This window comes from Aulonocara sp. 'chitande type north' Nkhata Bay, linkage group LG12, assembly GCF_057382095.1.
Source record: "Aulonocara sp. 'chitande type north' Nkhata Bay isolate Kocher_YH1m ecotype deep benthic linkage group LG12, A_spYH_male_GT1.1, whole genome shotgun sequence".
Classification (NCBI taxonomy): Eukaryota; Metazoa; Chordata; class Actinopteri; order Cichliformes; family Cichlidae; genus Aulonocara; species Aulonocara sp. 'chitande type north' Nkhata Bay.
In genome coordinates, this window is record NC_141355.1 from 21,519,839 (window position 1) to 21,533,239 (window position 13,401).

The 13,401-nt window shown below is 41.5% G+C and overlaps 1 protein-coding gene across 4 annotated transcripts in view; it reads left to right on the top strand.

The window, feature by feature from the left end:
- sgsm1a (small G protein signaling modulator 1a) overlaps positions 1-13,401 on the top strand; it is a 36,901-nt gene that overhangs the window by 15,067 nt on the left and 8,433 nt on the right. For 2 of the 4 annotated variants that reach the window (XM_086314268.1, XM_086314269.1), the window contains exons 4-17: positions 5,103-5,265; positions 5,554-5,706; positions 5,797-5,864; positions 6,647-6,792; positions 8,434-8,571; positions 8,913-9,037; positions 9,900-9,967; positions 10,051-10,214; positions 10,608-10,743; positions 10,828-10,971; positions 11,471-11,600; positions 12,077-12,141; positions 12,704-12,849; positions 13,266-13,394. In XM_086314268.1, coding sequence (XP_086170394.1) covers positions 5,103-5,265; positions 5,554-5,706; positions 5,797-5,864; positions 6,647-6,792; positions 8,434-8,571; positions 8,913-9,037; positions 9,900-9,967; positions 10,051-10,214; positions 10,608-10,743; positions 10,828-10,971; positions 11,471-11,600; positions 12,077-12,141; positions 12,704-12,849; positions 13,266-13,394 — 1,775 coding nt within the window. The remainder of the gene's footprint in view (positions 1-5,102; positions 5,266-5,553; positions 5,707-5,796; positions 5,865-6,646; positions 6,793-8,433; positions 8,572-8,912; positions 9,038-9,899; positions 9,968-10,050; positions 10,215-10,607; positions 10,744-10,827; positions 10,972-11,470; positions 11,601-12,076; positions 12,142-12,703; positions 12,850-13,265; positions 13,395-13,401) is intronic. The other 2 variants (XM_086314270.1, XM_086314271.1) reach the window with 1 other exon arrangement.

The window sequence follows — 13,401 nt, forward strand, 5'->3', positions numbered from 1 at the left end:
ACTCAAGCATTGGCATTTTGGCCATGGTTATGGTTTGTTTTTGTTTTATAAACCAGCAGTGGCCATATTTGGAAAAGAAGGTGGTGTCATCAGCAAATCTGGGTAGCAAGCTGCATCCATGAACTGTACGACTGCGACATAGAGAAATTAATTAGTGATGAGACTAACAAAAGACTAAAATTTGAATCACCAAAACTGGAGCAAAAAGTCTGTGCCATATTACTTGTCAGATAATTTAACTGAAAATGCTTCAAAAGCACCAACAGCACAAATGTAGCAGAGAAGTCCAGTTCAGTGACTCTAGTTAACAGAGGTGAAGGAGAAAACTATCTATAGAGACAAAAACATCCTTTTGTTGATTTAAAGATAAGCTTTTTCACATTGGATTCTTGACTTTGACTTCTTTGACTTGACTTTTTTCCACTTTAGCGCGTGCCTCGTGTGGCCACTAGAGGAACTGCACGCGGCACACCCACACTGGCTTCATTTTACATGCCCAGAGGCTGTAAATACTCAGACTAGGGAAGAGAATTAAGTAGGGAAAAATATTAAATAAGCAAAATATCCCATTAAAAAAAGGCCTGTGGCGTAAATGATATCATTCTACTACTGTATAAAAAATGTGCAAGGAGGTGTACCAGTGATAATAAAGAGAAACTGGTGTTGTCTATAGGCTTGTAATTGCGCACTTGCATTACTCAGACTAATTGGATCAGACTAATATCAAAGAAGGAAAAGTAAATTAGACGCTGCAGAAACAGTGACTTACCTCTTAGTGTCATTGTTTGAAGAAATTCATTTAGAGGTATGTGAAATCAAAAATAAGCTGATTTAGAAATCAATGTTGTTTCCTTTTTGGGTTCTTATGTAAGCTCACTCCCTCATAATGTCCGTGTGGAGCCTGTTTGGGTTATTATCATAGTAGGAAAAGAATTTGCAGCACAGCTTGAACCTATTTAACAACCATAAGTGAATAATGTTGGACATCCTTCCCATCCAGTAATCAGCTTACCCCAAATCTCTTTTTTGTAGTTTTATTTTTCTGCAGGAGGGTTATGAAAATAATTTGTCACAGAGCTCAGATTTTTGTTACAGTGCAGCTAAAAGACTTCTTTAATACCTCTCAGTGTTGTGTTGTGTTGTGTTGTGGGGGGCAGGGTTGTGCCTTTTATGTGTATCCGGTGGTGCTTTCATGTTTCATTTCAACGGTCTCAGCCTGCACTGTGGACATTATCTGTTGGATCATCTAATAGCCTGATTTAATAGCTGCTGTTCTGTCTGAGGTACATCTTTCATCTACTGCTGTCATACCAGTACCAGTGGCAATTCAGCAGCAGGATGACCCTCTCGTCTCTGGGTTGTTGTTTTTTTGGGGGGTAGGGGCTCCTGCTACTACATGTCTTTCAGATGTGGTCTATACAGAGAGTGAGAGTGCGTGGAAGATGGGAGAAAAAACTCTGGGGAGCAATTAAGTTCCAAAGCCCAAGCTAGTGTGATGAGCTGCCCAGGCAGAGGCTAAAATGCTGTTAGTGCAGAGGGAATGCAAAAGCTGTTCACTTGAATTTAAAAAAAAAAATGTCATAATAAAGATAAAATGCTTTTGAACACTGTACCATTAAAATAAATGATCATCAGCAAATGTGAGCACCTCTATAAAATCAAAGGGCTTGGCAGTTTTATGAGGAACAACTGTTGGTTCTCATCTATTTCCAAACAATTTGAAGTCTATCATACTACAGTAAGAAATATTATTCACAAGTGGAAAATATTCAAAACAGACATCTTCCCAGGAGTGGCCTCTCAGCAGGTATTCCCCCAAAGTCAGGCTGTGTAATCAGAGAAACCCAAGAGCTACATCTCAGACTCTACAGGCACCAGTTAGCATGTTAAATACTTCCTGAAGCTAAAGTAAGATTGTCAACAAGTGTCCTCCACTTTTGCTGTTGGTAGTGGAAGTATTTTGAGCGCACATACACTGTTTTGTTGCCATACAGTTTTAAAGAAGCACAGTGTAATAAGCAGTCAGGCCAGCAGTATCACATAAAAGATTATCCTTGGACCCTAAGACTAGCTTTGCATGATTGACAGTTCAAAATAATGCTCATATGTCTTATGTTTACCGTTAATGCACCCTTCTCGGTTCATTCACTGTCCAAAAAGTTGTTCTCTGACTGACTCCTATTCTGAAAAAGAAGGTTAGATCAGCAGGTGGGTATTCTTTTTCAGCTTACAGCCAGAGTTAGGTGTCTACGATTTCCACATCAGGGATACACGCACAGTAGAAAGAAAATGCCTAAAAGTGAGCAGAGAGGAGGAGGCTGAAGTTAACAGGGGTTACGTCATTATTGGAGATGTTTAATACGAGCATTCGTGGTGTGATATTATTTATGTGACAGAAATAAAGGGGAAAACAAACACATTCTAAATATTTCACTAGCAACTCTGTTTTAAAACTCAAATCTTACTGAAATTGGGCTGCTAATAACTTTTTAGAACCTCGTGCTGACTCATTCCCACAGACTCTCTCTCCCGTTCATTTGCTGAGATCCACAACACAAATGCCTTGGACGAAGTGTTGTTCAGCTGTGTCACTGCCAAGAGTCTCCTAATGCACTCAGTTGCCACAGATACAGGATGATTAGAGGCAATTTTCTGTATTAGCTGTTTTCACCATTAGGGACTGAATCCATGCATGTGATGCTCATTTTCTTCACACTACATGATTTTTGTGATTGTAATTGCATTAAATAGTTCAGATAAAACTATTCACTTCACTAAAGAAGTTGAAATTCCAGTATTGAAAAAAGTGAGTAACAGGTTTCCCTTTTTCTAAAACTATGAGTACTTCTGCAACAGATGTTGGTTGTAATTGCAGAGGATTTAATTTAAGTGATGCTGCAGAGATTGTGACATAAGCTTCCCCAAAAGTGTAGAGGTTTAAAGCTTTATTGCTTTCAGCTTTGGCATCGGAGACGACTTAGCTGAAATGGTGAAAGGGTAAAGGGCATGAAGTATATTTGGAGGCCTTTTAATATAGTCATGACATTCAGCATGTTGCCCTTAGAAAGATGTGAGGGATAATTAGCAAAAAATGTTCAGGGTGGGGAAAACTGAGCCTTTTAATGGCTGTGCTGGAGTAAAATCTTGTAAACCAGATTTTAACAGTGACAGAGAAAGTCCATAAAAAAGGGGTGGGGTGAAGGAAAGAGTGACAGTGTTTAGTGGGGTGAAGATGGTAGAAAGACAACGATCATGATGCCGATGATTCGGCGCTGGCCCTCCCTCCCTCTGCTCATCTCGCTCTCTCGTGAGTTGCCATGGCAACCCCAGCCTTCCCCCTGAACCCATGTGAACAGAGCTACGGGATTAGTCCTGAAAGAGGACTCAAATGTCAACACAGCTCCAGGCGCTGCCACGTAGACCTGAAAGGGAACGGGGGGTGTCTTATTCTTTGCCACGGTCAAGTGACTGTGCAAGTGTGTCCACATGCCTTTAACTTGTGGGCCGCTTACTGGGTAAACTGGAAGATTATCTGATGGTTTGGCATATTTAATAGTGTATTGTAACCAGGAAAACAGTTTAGCAAATGGTCATTCATCAAATAAGAAAACAAACAGGTCACATGACAGATGCTAGATCTCTACAGTGTAAATGCACTGAACGTACATACATGTAGACTATACAAATACACAGTATTAACTTATTAAAGTAACTTCTATGTTGTGGAGTACAGCTTAGAAACTTGAGCTTTAGAACGGTCATCTTGGTTTTCTCTTTCGATATGTAAAACTAAAACAGAACAGAGAACCAATCACATGGCAGTAGCTCAGTGCATTTAGCCATGTAGTCATCATAGTCGAGATGACCTGCTGAAATTCAGATTGACCATCACAAGAAAGGTGATTGAAAGAAGATTAATAAGGTTGATGGTCTCATGAGTCGCTATTCCTGCTGTGGCATCCGGATGGTAGGGGCAGAAAGTGGTATGAACAACGTGGAGACATGGATCCATCCTGCCTTGTATCAATGGTTCAGGCTAGTGGTGCTGTGAAGGTGTGGGGGATATATTTTCTCGGCACACTTTTGGCTTCCTTAGTATCAGCCAAGCGTTGTTTAATCACCACAGAGGATTGTTTCTGACCATGTCCATCCCTTTATGACCAAAGTGTGCCCATCATTTAATGGCTGCTCCCAGCAAGAAGACAAAGCTCGAATCACCTGAAAATGGTTGCTTAAATAAGACAATGAGTTGGACTCAAATGGCCTCCACAGTCCCCACATCTCAGTAGCATAGTGCACATTTGAGATGTGGCGAATCGGGAGATTCACATCATAAATGTCCAATCAACTAGCCAGGTATAAAAATAAATGGCCAGTGACGATATTTCAGCTAACACAAACTTAATTAACAAGGGGGATCCTCAGATGCCTGCTAATTGTTTGCCAAGTAACATGCAAAAGAACAATTTCACACCAAATTTGGATCCCAAATTTAAGGTGTTGAAGGTACTGTTAGTGCAATTAACTGCGCAACAAGCCACATTATTTGTCAGCTAACTGCTAGGCTGAATGAGAATGAATGATAAAAGCTACCCATAAGATAATATTTTGTGTTACCAAACACATTTCTGGGTGATGTCAAAATTGCATTAGTCATTGCCGATCAAAGTTGTGGTAATATTTAATGCAGCTGTAGGTAAAGTTACTCTTATGTGAAAGCTTTAGGTGCAGAGTATGCTGCCCATCCATCATAATCTGCCTGTGCGTCCATGTGACGTGTAAATAGCAAAGTATGTAAAACAACTTAACATGTGAGCTTTCTTTTTATATTTTTACTGTCCCGGCTGATTTAAAAATGCTAAAATAATATTTTCTGCTATTTAAAGTCAAATGAGTTTTGCTAACATAATAAAAAAAATAACATTAAACTTAAAATTTTGTGCCACAGAAGCATTTTCTGCTTTACATTTTGCCCGTCTCTCTGTGGGGTTTGATGATTTTGTTGTTATGATGGATTCACGTGTCCTGTGTTGTTATGCTTTTCTGACATACCTTATTAATCAGTGTGCCCTAATAATGGCATCGTGCTTTTGTACACACAGCTGCAGTGGAGGCGTGTGTCCTTCATGGGCTGAAGCGGCGAGCGGCAGGCTTTCTACGTAGCAACAAGATCGCGGCACTCTTCACCAAGGTGGGGAAAAGCTTTCCCCCAGCTGAGGAGCTGTGCAGGAAGGCCCAGGAGCTCGAGCAGATCATTGAGACAAAGTGCGAGACGCACACATCACAGCTCATATCACACATCACAGCAGACTTCAAAGCTTGCACCAAAGCCTGTTTGTTGTTCCAGCGAAAGCACTGAAAACAAATGACTGTCTCTCTGAAGGGCTGGGGTTTATTTTTATGATGAAAAGCTTCTAAATAATTCATGTTTATAGGCATTTTTATTCATGAGTTACTTATGCCACTGTATTTGTTTTATGCAGATGGGGTTTTGCTTCAGGAGTTTTAAAAACACGTCTACTTCCTAAAATTATAACTCTTTCCCTTCTGCAGACGAAGTCAAAGCTTGCAAAGTCAAGACAGCATTCGCAAGATGCCCCGACTGCCCAGCCTCAGCCCGCCTGTAGTCAAGAACCTGTGGATACGGACGGCTCTTTTTGAGAAGGTGCTAGACAAGATTGTCCTCTACCTGGTGGAGAACAGCAGGTAATTTGAGATGGGAAACAGCATCTTGTCCAAATGAGTTACAAGATTTCTGTCTTCCCGCATAATTCCCCTTTCATATTTGTCTTTCAGTAAATACTACGAAAAAGAGGCTGTTCTCATGGACCCTGTAGATGGACCCATCCTCGCATCTCTGTTGGGTAATTATACCAACAGTGGTGGTTTAATATCATTTACATGAAGATTTAAAATTATGACCTAGGGAAAAGTAGGCAGAACAAGGATGTTATGTTATCCTGCCCTTTTTTACAAGACCATTTCTTATATTTACTCATTGTCCAAGCAAGGAAACTGTTCTTTGCTCTTTATATTCTTTCAACTTGTCCTCGTGACCAAATGCTAAACTGCTGAGACGTTAACCTGTTGACATCTGCTGTGCAGCAACACAGGCATAGTCCCGCAGTTGTTTCCCACCAGTGAACAGTGAAAATTGTTTTCACTGGAGGCAGAAGTGCTCCCTGTCTCTATCAATATGCTTGCATGCTTGTCCCCTTATCCCCAACCAAGAGAGTCCAAGTATCAATCCAAGGGGCCTTGAACTGAATAACAAGACAGGACAGCAGCAAAAAAAAAAAACGTTTCTGCCATTTTATTTTTGTTTTATTACTTTTTTTCAGTTGATTTTTGCTTGACAGGTCCGAGACAATATACACACTCTAGACAAGAAGGCTTGTATTGAGGGATTGCAAGGACCTTCATACTTTCCAGTGATAGATTAATAAATAGATTAATAAATTCAGTTCAGTCTTTCCCAGCAACTTGAGTCTGTTAATCGTATCAACAGGATCAGCTTTCTGGGATTTCCTTACCTGGATGATTGGACATGCATGAAGTCACTCTTCTGTCTTTTATTTATTACACAATGTGTTTAATGATTGATTTTCATAGAGATTGTTGCTTACATAACAAAACTGTTCAACAGTTGGACCTTGTGCATTGGAATACACAAAGATGAAGACAGCTGACCACTTCTGGACAGACCCGTCTGCTGACGAGTTAGTACAACGACATCGTATCCACGGTGGCCTCTGCAGGCAGGATTCTCCTACTAAGAGGCCCGCGCTGTGTGTAAGTGTTATTTGTTGTTTGTCATTTGTTGAGTCTCTGTGGACTATGATGTTTACAGATGACATTGTGATCCATGGTGAGAGTAGGGTTCAGGTGGAAGAGAGCTTGGAAAGGTGGAGGTATGCTCTGGAGAGAAGAACAATGAATGTCAGTAGAGGCGTGTGTGAGTGAGACAGTGAAGGTGGATGAGTTTAAATATCCAGGGACAACCATCCAAAGCAACTGACAATGGACCAGACAGGTGAAGAAGACAGTGGACAGAGGTGGAGTGGATGGAGACGAGTATCAGGAGTGATTTGTGACAAAAGTATGGTTTTCAGACGATAGCACTGACAAAGTCAGGGGGCTGAGCTGTAGGTGGTAGAGCTGAAGATGTTGAGATCCATCCTGGTCATGAGAACATCAGAGGGGTGAGCAGATTGAGCAGCTTAAAGACAAAGTTGAGAGCAAGGCTGAGATGGTGTTTACATGTGCAGAGGAGGAATGGTGGACAAACAGAAGTTGAATATCAAGCTTCCAGGCAGGAGGAAAACAGAAGATTTATGGATGGAGTGAAGGAGGACATATAGAGGGATCATCTGACAGAGGAGGATGTTAGGGATAGGGGGAGATGGAGGCAGGTGAGCTGCTGTGGTGCCCCCTAAAGAAACCAGACAAAATATTGTCATGGAGTTAGGCTGTTTATTGCGATGACTCAGATCAGTGAAATTCATAAATTTATTTGATTTTGGGAATAGTGGGTTTAAATGATCTCTATAATCAGTATTATGGATTATCTGTATGGCCTTTTTTTTGCAGTATTGATAAGTATAGCTCCAGACCTCTGCACAGTAATTCAAACATGCTAAAACCAGTGGAGAGTAGAGAACATGGAGTGGTTTGTGGTCCAGTTCACTCAGTACTGAAATGCTTCTTGAGCCTTTGTTATGTATATGTCATGTATGAGATTTCCAGGTGTTTTTATCCTCTATTGTCAATCCAAGGAACGTATTTTCATGAACTCTTTCCATTTCCACTCCATCTATAAGCGTCTGCACTTGTGTATTTCTTTTACAGCTCCCAAAGAACATAAATGTAAGTTTTACTTAGATTTCATGATCATTTGTTCCTGTCAAACTACATTTTCTGCTGCAAATTTCTAAAGTAAACATATCCAAAACAATAAAAGCTGTATTTTTCAGCAGATGTGAAAGCAGAGTTAGTTTCAGGCTTCTTTTGTTTTTTCTCTGCACATGTATAGTGTCCATTTATGCTGAGATATGAGCTGATATTAGCTTCGGCAGACTATCAGTTCCGTCCCCTTCTGAGATGCTGTTTATCTGTCTGGAGGCCTCGCTAAGATTGCTGCAATGAGTGGAGCTCAGTGTGTCCCAGGAGAAAGAACAGAGTGTATTGCAGACAATCACATTTATTTAGTTGCCAAGTTAAGAGCGAACCAGGTCAACTTGGCCTGTCCTGTACGCCGCAGTGCTTACGGATGCGTTTGTGTGCTCCAAGCAAAATCAGACTGGTTTTTGACATCGGGAACGACTGAAACTGCATTGGTGCACATGAATGAATAAATGTAAGTCATGAGTTTTTGATCTGATTTTATATATTTTGTGTGTGTGTGTGTGTGTGTGTGTGTGTGTGTGTGTCTAGATCCAGAAGCGGCACTCCAGCAGCAGCATGGATGAGCGCCCCTCCCCCTCACCATCAGCTCGTGAATATGTGGAGTCGCTGCATCAGAACAACAGGGCGACACTACTGTTTGGCAAGAACAACGTGCTCGTACAACCGGTAACCGTCTCTGTTCACTTCAGCATTTATATAGCTGTGAGATAAAGTCTTTAAAACCTGACGTATATCCTGTTACATTGACGTCCTGGATAAAAGCTGCTCTACATATTATGTTGTCATCAAAGCGCTCTAGCAGATTTTTTTCTCACATCACTGTGATATAATGTGAATGCACACATCTTCCCTTCCTTCTTTTTTTTGTCTTTTTCACACAAAACTAATAAATGCTTTGCTTTTATGTGTTATCAGGGTAAACTGTGGATAAAATTTGCATTATTTATTACATTTATTTATTATTACCTACAAACATAACCTCAGTTGAATCCCTGTGGCTCTTTCAGAGGGACGATATGGAGGCTATTCCAGGTTACCTGTCTCTGCACCAGACTGCTGAACTCATGACACTAAAGTGGACGCCCAATCAGCTCATGAACGGCTCTGTGGGAGACTTGGAGTATGAACGCAGGTGCAAATTTACCTATCTGTAAAAATCATTATGTAAAATGTTGGAAATACTTTTATAATACCAACTTCTATAGTAACACATGCTTTAATATGTCATTATAATTATTTTAACTATAGTAACTATTATAAAAAAGCAATAATTTTGTATAGGTGTAGTTAAATAATTATAGATCTGTTTATAAAAACATATATATTAAAATAACATGAATCTGTGTATTAGACAGGCATATTTATTTATAGCATATATCTGTATTAGATTGTGAACAGATATATAAGATGAGCTGGGTAGGAATTAATACTCCTTTTCAAACAGGAAATGTTCAACATTTGGTTTGGTTTCTTTTCTCGTGTGAAGAGGATAACTTTCAATGACTTCATGTTTATTTGTTCTTCATGTGTATTAAAACTTGTTACTTATATATTTAAAAAAAAAGATTTGATTGATTGATCTTAGCATGTAAATTGCCTCCACACAGACGTGTAAGCAGCACATTATTTCTTCTCCGCTGCGTTGTTTGTCTAACACTTGGCTGTTACTGAATAATGCAGTGTGTTTGTGCGCTGCTCAAGGGCTCACTGAATAAATGGTGCTGATCTGATGAGGCTGATATTCACACACCGGCATCCAGCAGATGGTTTATTGACTGAGACACTGTAAAAGACACCTGTCGAACTCGTAAATCATGTCATACCTGTGAGGTGTTTTCTCTCTCCAAATGAATTGATTGTTCCAACTACTTTTTTCTGGCAGCTGTAAAATAATGGATTTACATAAATATTTACAATGGGTTTGTGTGTCGCTGTTATCTAGTATTGTGGTTAGACTAGTCTGGGTCACAGCATTTTGTCTCCATATTTTTCAGCGTTTACTGGGACTATGCCATGACAATCCCTCTAGAGGAGATAGTTTATTTGCATTGTCATCAGCAAGGTGGGTGAAATTGTATCACTACTGTAACTCTGGGTTTGCAGGTTATTACTGTTGATCTGTTACATCTGCTGTTTACCTTGTAGTGGACAGTGGGGGGACGGCAGTGCTGGTCAGTCAAGACGGGATCCAAAGACCTCCACTTCGCTTCCCTAAAGGAGGTCATTTGCTCCAGTTCCTCTCCTGCCTTGAGAATGGCCTCCTTCCCCACGGCCAGCTTGATCCTCCACTCTGGTTGCAGAGGGGAAAGGTCAGCACGGAGGGCTCTCCCACAGCACGCATCATTTATTCTAGTGTTCTTCCACACAAAAGAGCTAGGGTGTGCTTCAGTCTCCTCTGATCAATAAATCAATAAAGAAAAGACATCTGGATGTGAAAGAAATGGATGCACAGCCTCTTTAAAGCATTGTGTGGAGAGATACTGGTGAAGGAGTGTGGATTAGTGTCTGCTTAGACCTTGAATGGCTTTGTTAATGTTTCTTTAACTGAACTGAAGAAAGAGAACCACCCACGCATGTTCAGCCACTATTAATAGGCTTAATCATACAGACACTAAACAGGTTCATCTTCACAGGGGTGGCTTTTCTGGGCTTTAGCGGTTCAGCATATTTGTCATTGCCATTAGTTATTTTTCTTGTTGCAGGGAAAGGTGTTTCCTAAGCTACGAAAGAGGGTTCCTCAGGGATCTGGATCCTCAGACTCGGTCTCCGATAAGGAGGAGGACGAGGCCACGGACTATGTCTTCCGAATCCTCTTTCCAAACAGTCAGTCAGAGTTTGGTGAGTCATCAGACATAAGCAGGGCCCAGGGGCTTCTCCCTGCCTTTGCATTTTGATAAAAATGTTGCCGATTGTTTGTTACAGTGACTGTAACTCATCCTCCCCGTCTGACTTCATCCCTGTCCTTCCAACCGATTGGAAAGTGCCCTACCAAAGCAGGGCCCCTGGTCGTACCCAGGCAGTCCTGCAGCTGTCCTGAAGAATCCCCCTCACTCACAGGAAGCAGCTGTAACACTGTCACACTTTGGCTCGTCTGTCCATCTGTCAGCTTTGCCTTGCTTTAATTCCTTGCGTCTAATATCCTCCTGCCCTGTCCTGTGCCTCAGGAAATGTTTATTGGTGTGCCGTGTCAATAAAGCCACAATGCTTCACACCTCTTTTACTGCACCACGACACAATAGCCTTTAATCAGGCGAACAGTGGACAACTAATCAAACATGGCAACCGAATTGAGAAAGGCGCTTGCTTAATTGAACTTCCTCCCTATATTAATGTAATCAAACACGATGGCTTCATTCCTCACGATTATCATAGTATCGTAAATGCTTCTGTTTGTGCGCCTTTTCTTTGCTCTTACAGGAATCGAGCATAAGCAGGTCACTAGTGATCAGCATAATTGTGTTTCAGCAAAAATATTGCAAAGTGCAAATATAACTGTTCTCGAAAGCCTCAGCAGTATGCTGCTCTAAAGGGATTATGATGGCGCGTGTTTGTGTGCATGCTGCAGTGACTCCTCCAGATCTGATGGATCCGGGAGCTAAGATGTGGCATCCCACTCTCAGGAAGTCCTCGTGTTCCTCCTGCTCTCAGGGGAGCTTCTCTGAAGCGGCGACACCCAAGGGGTGCAACCATGAGAGGTGAGAGATAAAACACGCCCCAAGATAGACAGAGCTGTGTTACGACCGGGGAACTGTGAAGCTCCTGAAGGCTGCTGCGATTCACCTGACGCACCTGACAACCTCTGCAATACAGAGGAAACCGGGGATGGAAGCAAGATACAAGAACCCAGCAATTACCCAGAAGACAATTGTGTGACATTTACCTCAGTGAAATGAGAACGTGTTGGGAGAATTGGTGATAAGCTGTGCAGATAAAATGGTAGAGAGCTGTGGAAAGAAGACAGGCTGCTGGCTAATTTGTTCTATATGGCAGCATAACAGTTTATCATTTTATAAAAGGTCAGCCCCGACACAGTAATGAACTCTACATTAGATAGAGGATTATCATATATTCGAGAGAATATGAATTACCTGCACTTAATAATTGGTCTAATGATAGTGTATAGCTGTCTGTGTTTTCTCTGCATACTAATGTGGGTTGTGTCTTTCTGCAGGACTCCTCTGAAGCTGCTATGTGACAACATGAAGTATCAGATCATCTCCAGGGCATTTTATGGCTGTATGTAAATGCTTAATGCTGCAGTCACACTAGGGAAAAAGATGGTTGCATGACGATGTTGACTTCAATTTTTTCACATCTTTTGTGGGCGAATTTTGTGTTCGGTATGTCTATACATTACACAACAGGTTTGGATCTTACAATTCTGAATTTCATGTCGCTTTTTTGCATCGCACTCGGTGCGTAATGACCTTCACTCATAAATCAGCAGAAATCACAAATTCATATGAGAAAACTACTCACTGAATCAGTCTACGATTGTTAGGACACAGCTTGCCTCCTACGCGGTGACCTGTGCAATCACTTTGCAATTAAAAGCTGCAAGCTCAACCTCTGGGCATCGCCGCAAGTCTTTGCAGCCGGTCACTAACAGCAAAGAAACGAAATGCGTTCACCGGTCAACCACTGATTGTTCCTCATCACAGCGAGGTTGCCGTCCTATTTTTACTCTACTGTGACTGAGCCGTAGTGTATACCCTGAAAAATCCCTTCACATTCAATTTGAAAACATATTTTATGGCGTGCTTTAGCTTCTTCAATAACAAACTGCATTGTCAACCAGGGCTGGCATACTGCCGTCACCTTTCTACAGTGCGTACGCACCTCTCAGCTCTCGTAAATCACACCATTGTGGCGCCCGACGTGCCCTGTGCCGCCTCCGGAGGCCTCACCGCAGACGTGTGGCAGACTTTCCTCAAAGACTGCACAGTAAGCACCTCTGACATCCCCTTACTGCAACACAAACTTAATATTACCTTTTTTCTGTTCACACACACAAGCAGCATCCCCCATCACTCAGTCAGTCTTCATATTAATATCAATCCTCTCCTAAAAAGTGGTTCACACTATTAGTCTCTCGACAGTGTGCATGACAGGCGACTAATGGCTCTATAAATCTCAAACTTATTTTTAACATTGTTATATTTGCTGGAGTCAAAGAGAGTCTGAATTAAAAATAAAAGAATAGTTTATTAGCCAAGCACTGCAAACTGGATTGTTCTTAATAAACCAGTTGACACTGAAGTAACTATTTCAGCACCAGCAGCCTGTGACCTGTGTGGTTTTGAAGCAGTGATGAACTATTTACATATGCAGTTAATCAACTGCCTGTCTTGTTTCTTTAGGCCTACAAGGAGCAGGAGCTGCTGCGCCTGGTGTACTTTGGTGGTGTGGAGCCATCACTGAGGAAAGAGGTGTGGCCTTTCCTGCTGGGTCATTACCAGTTTGGTATGTCAGAGGCTGAGAGAAAGGAGGTTTGTA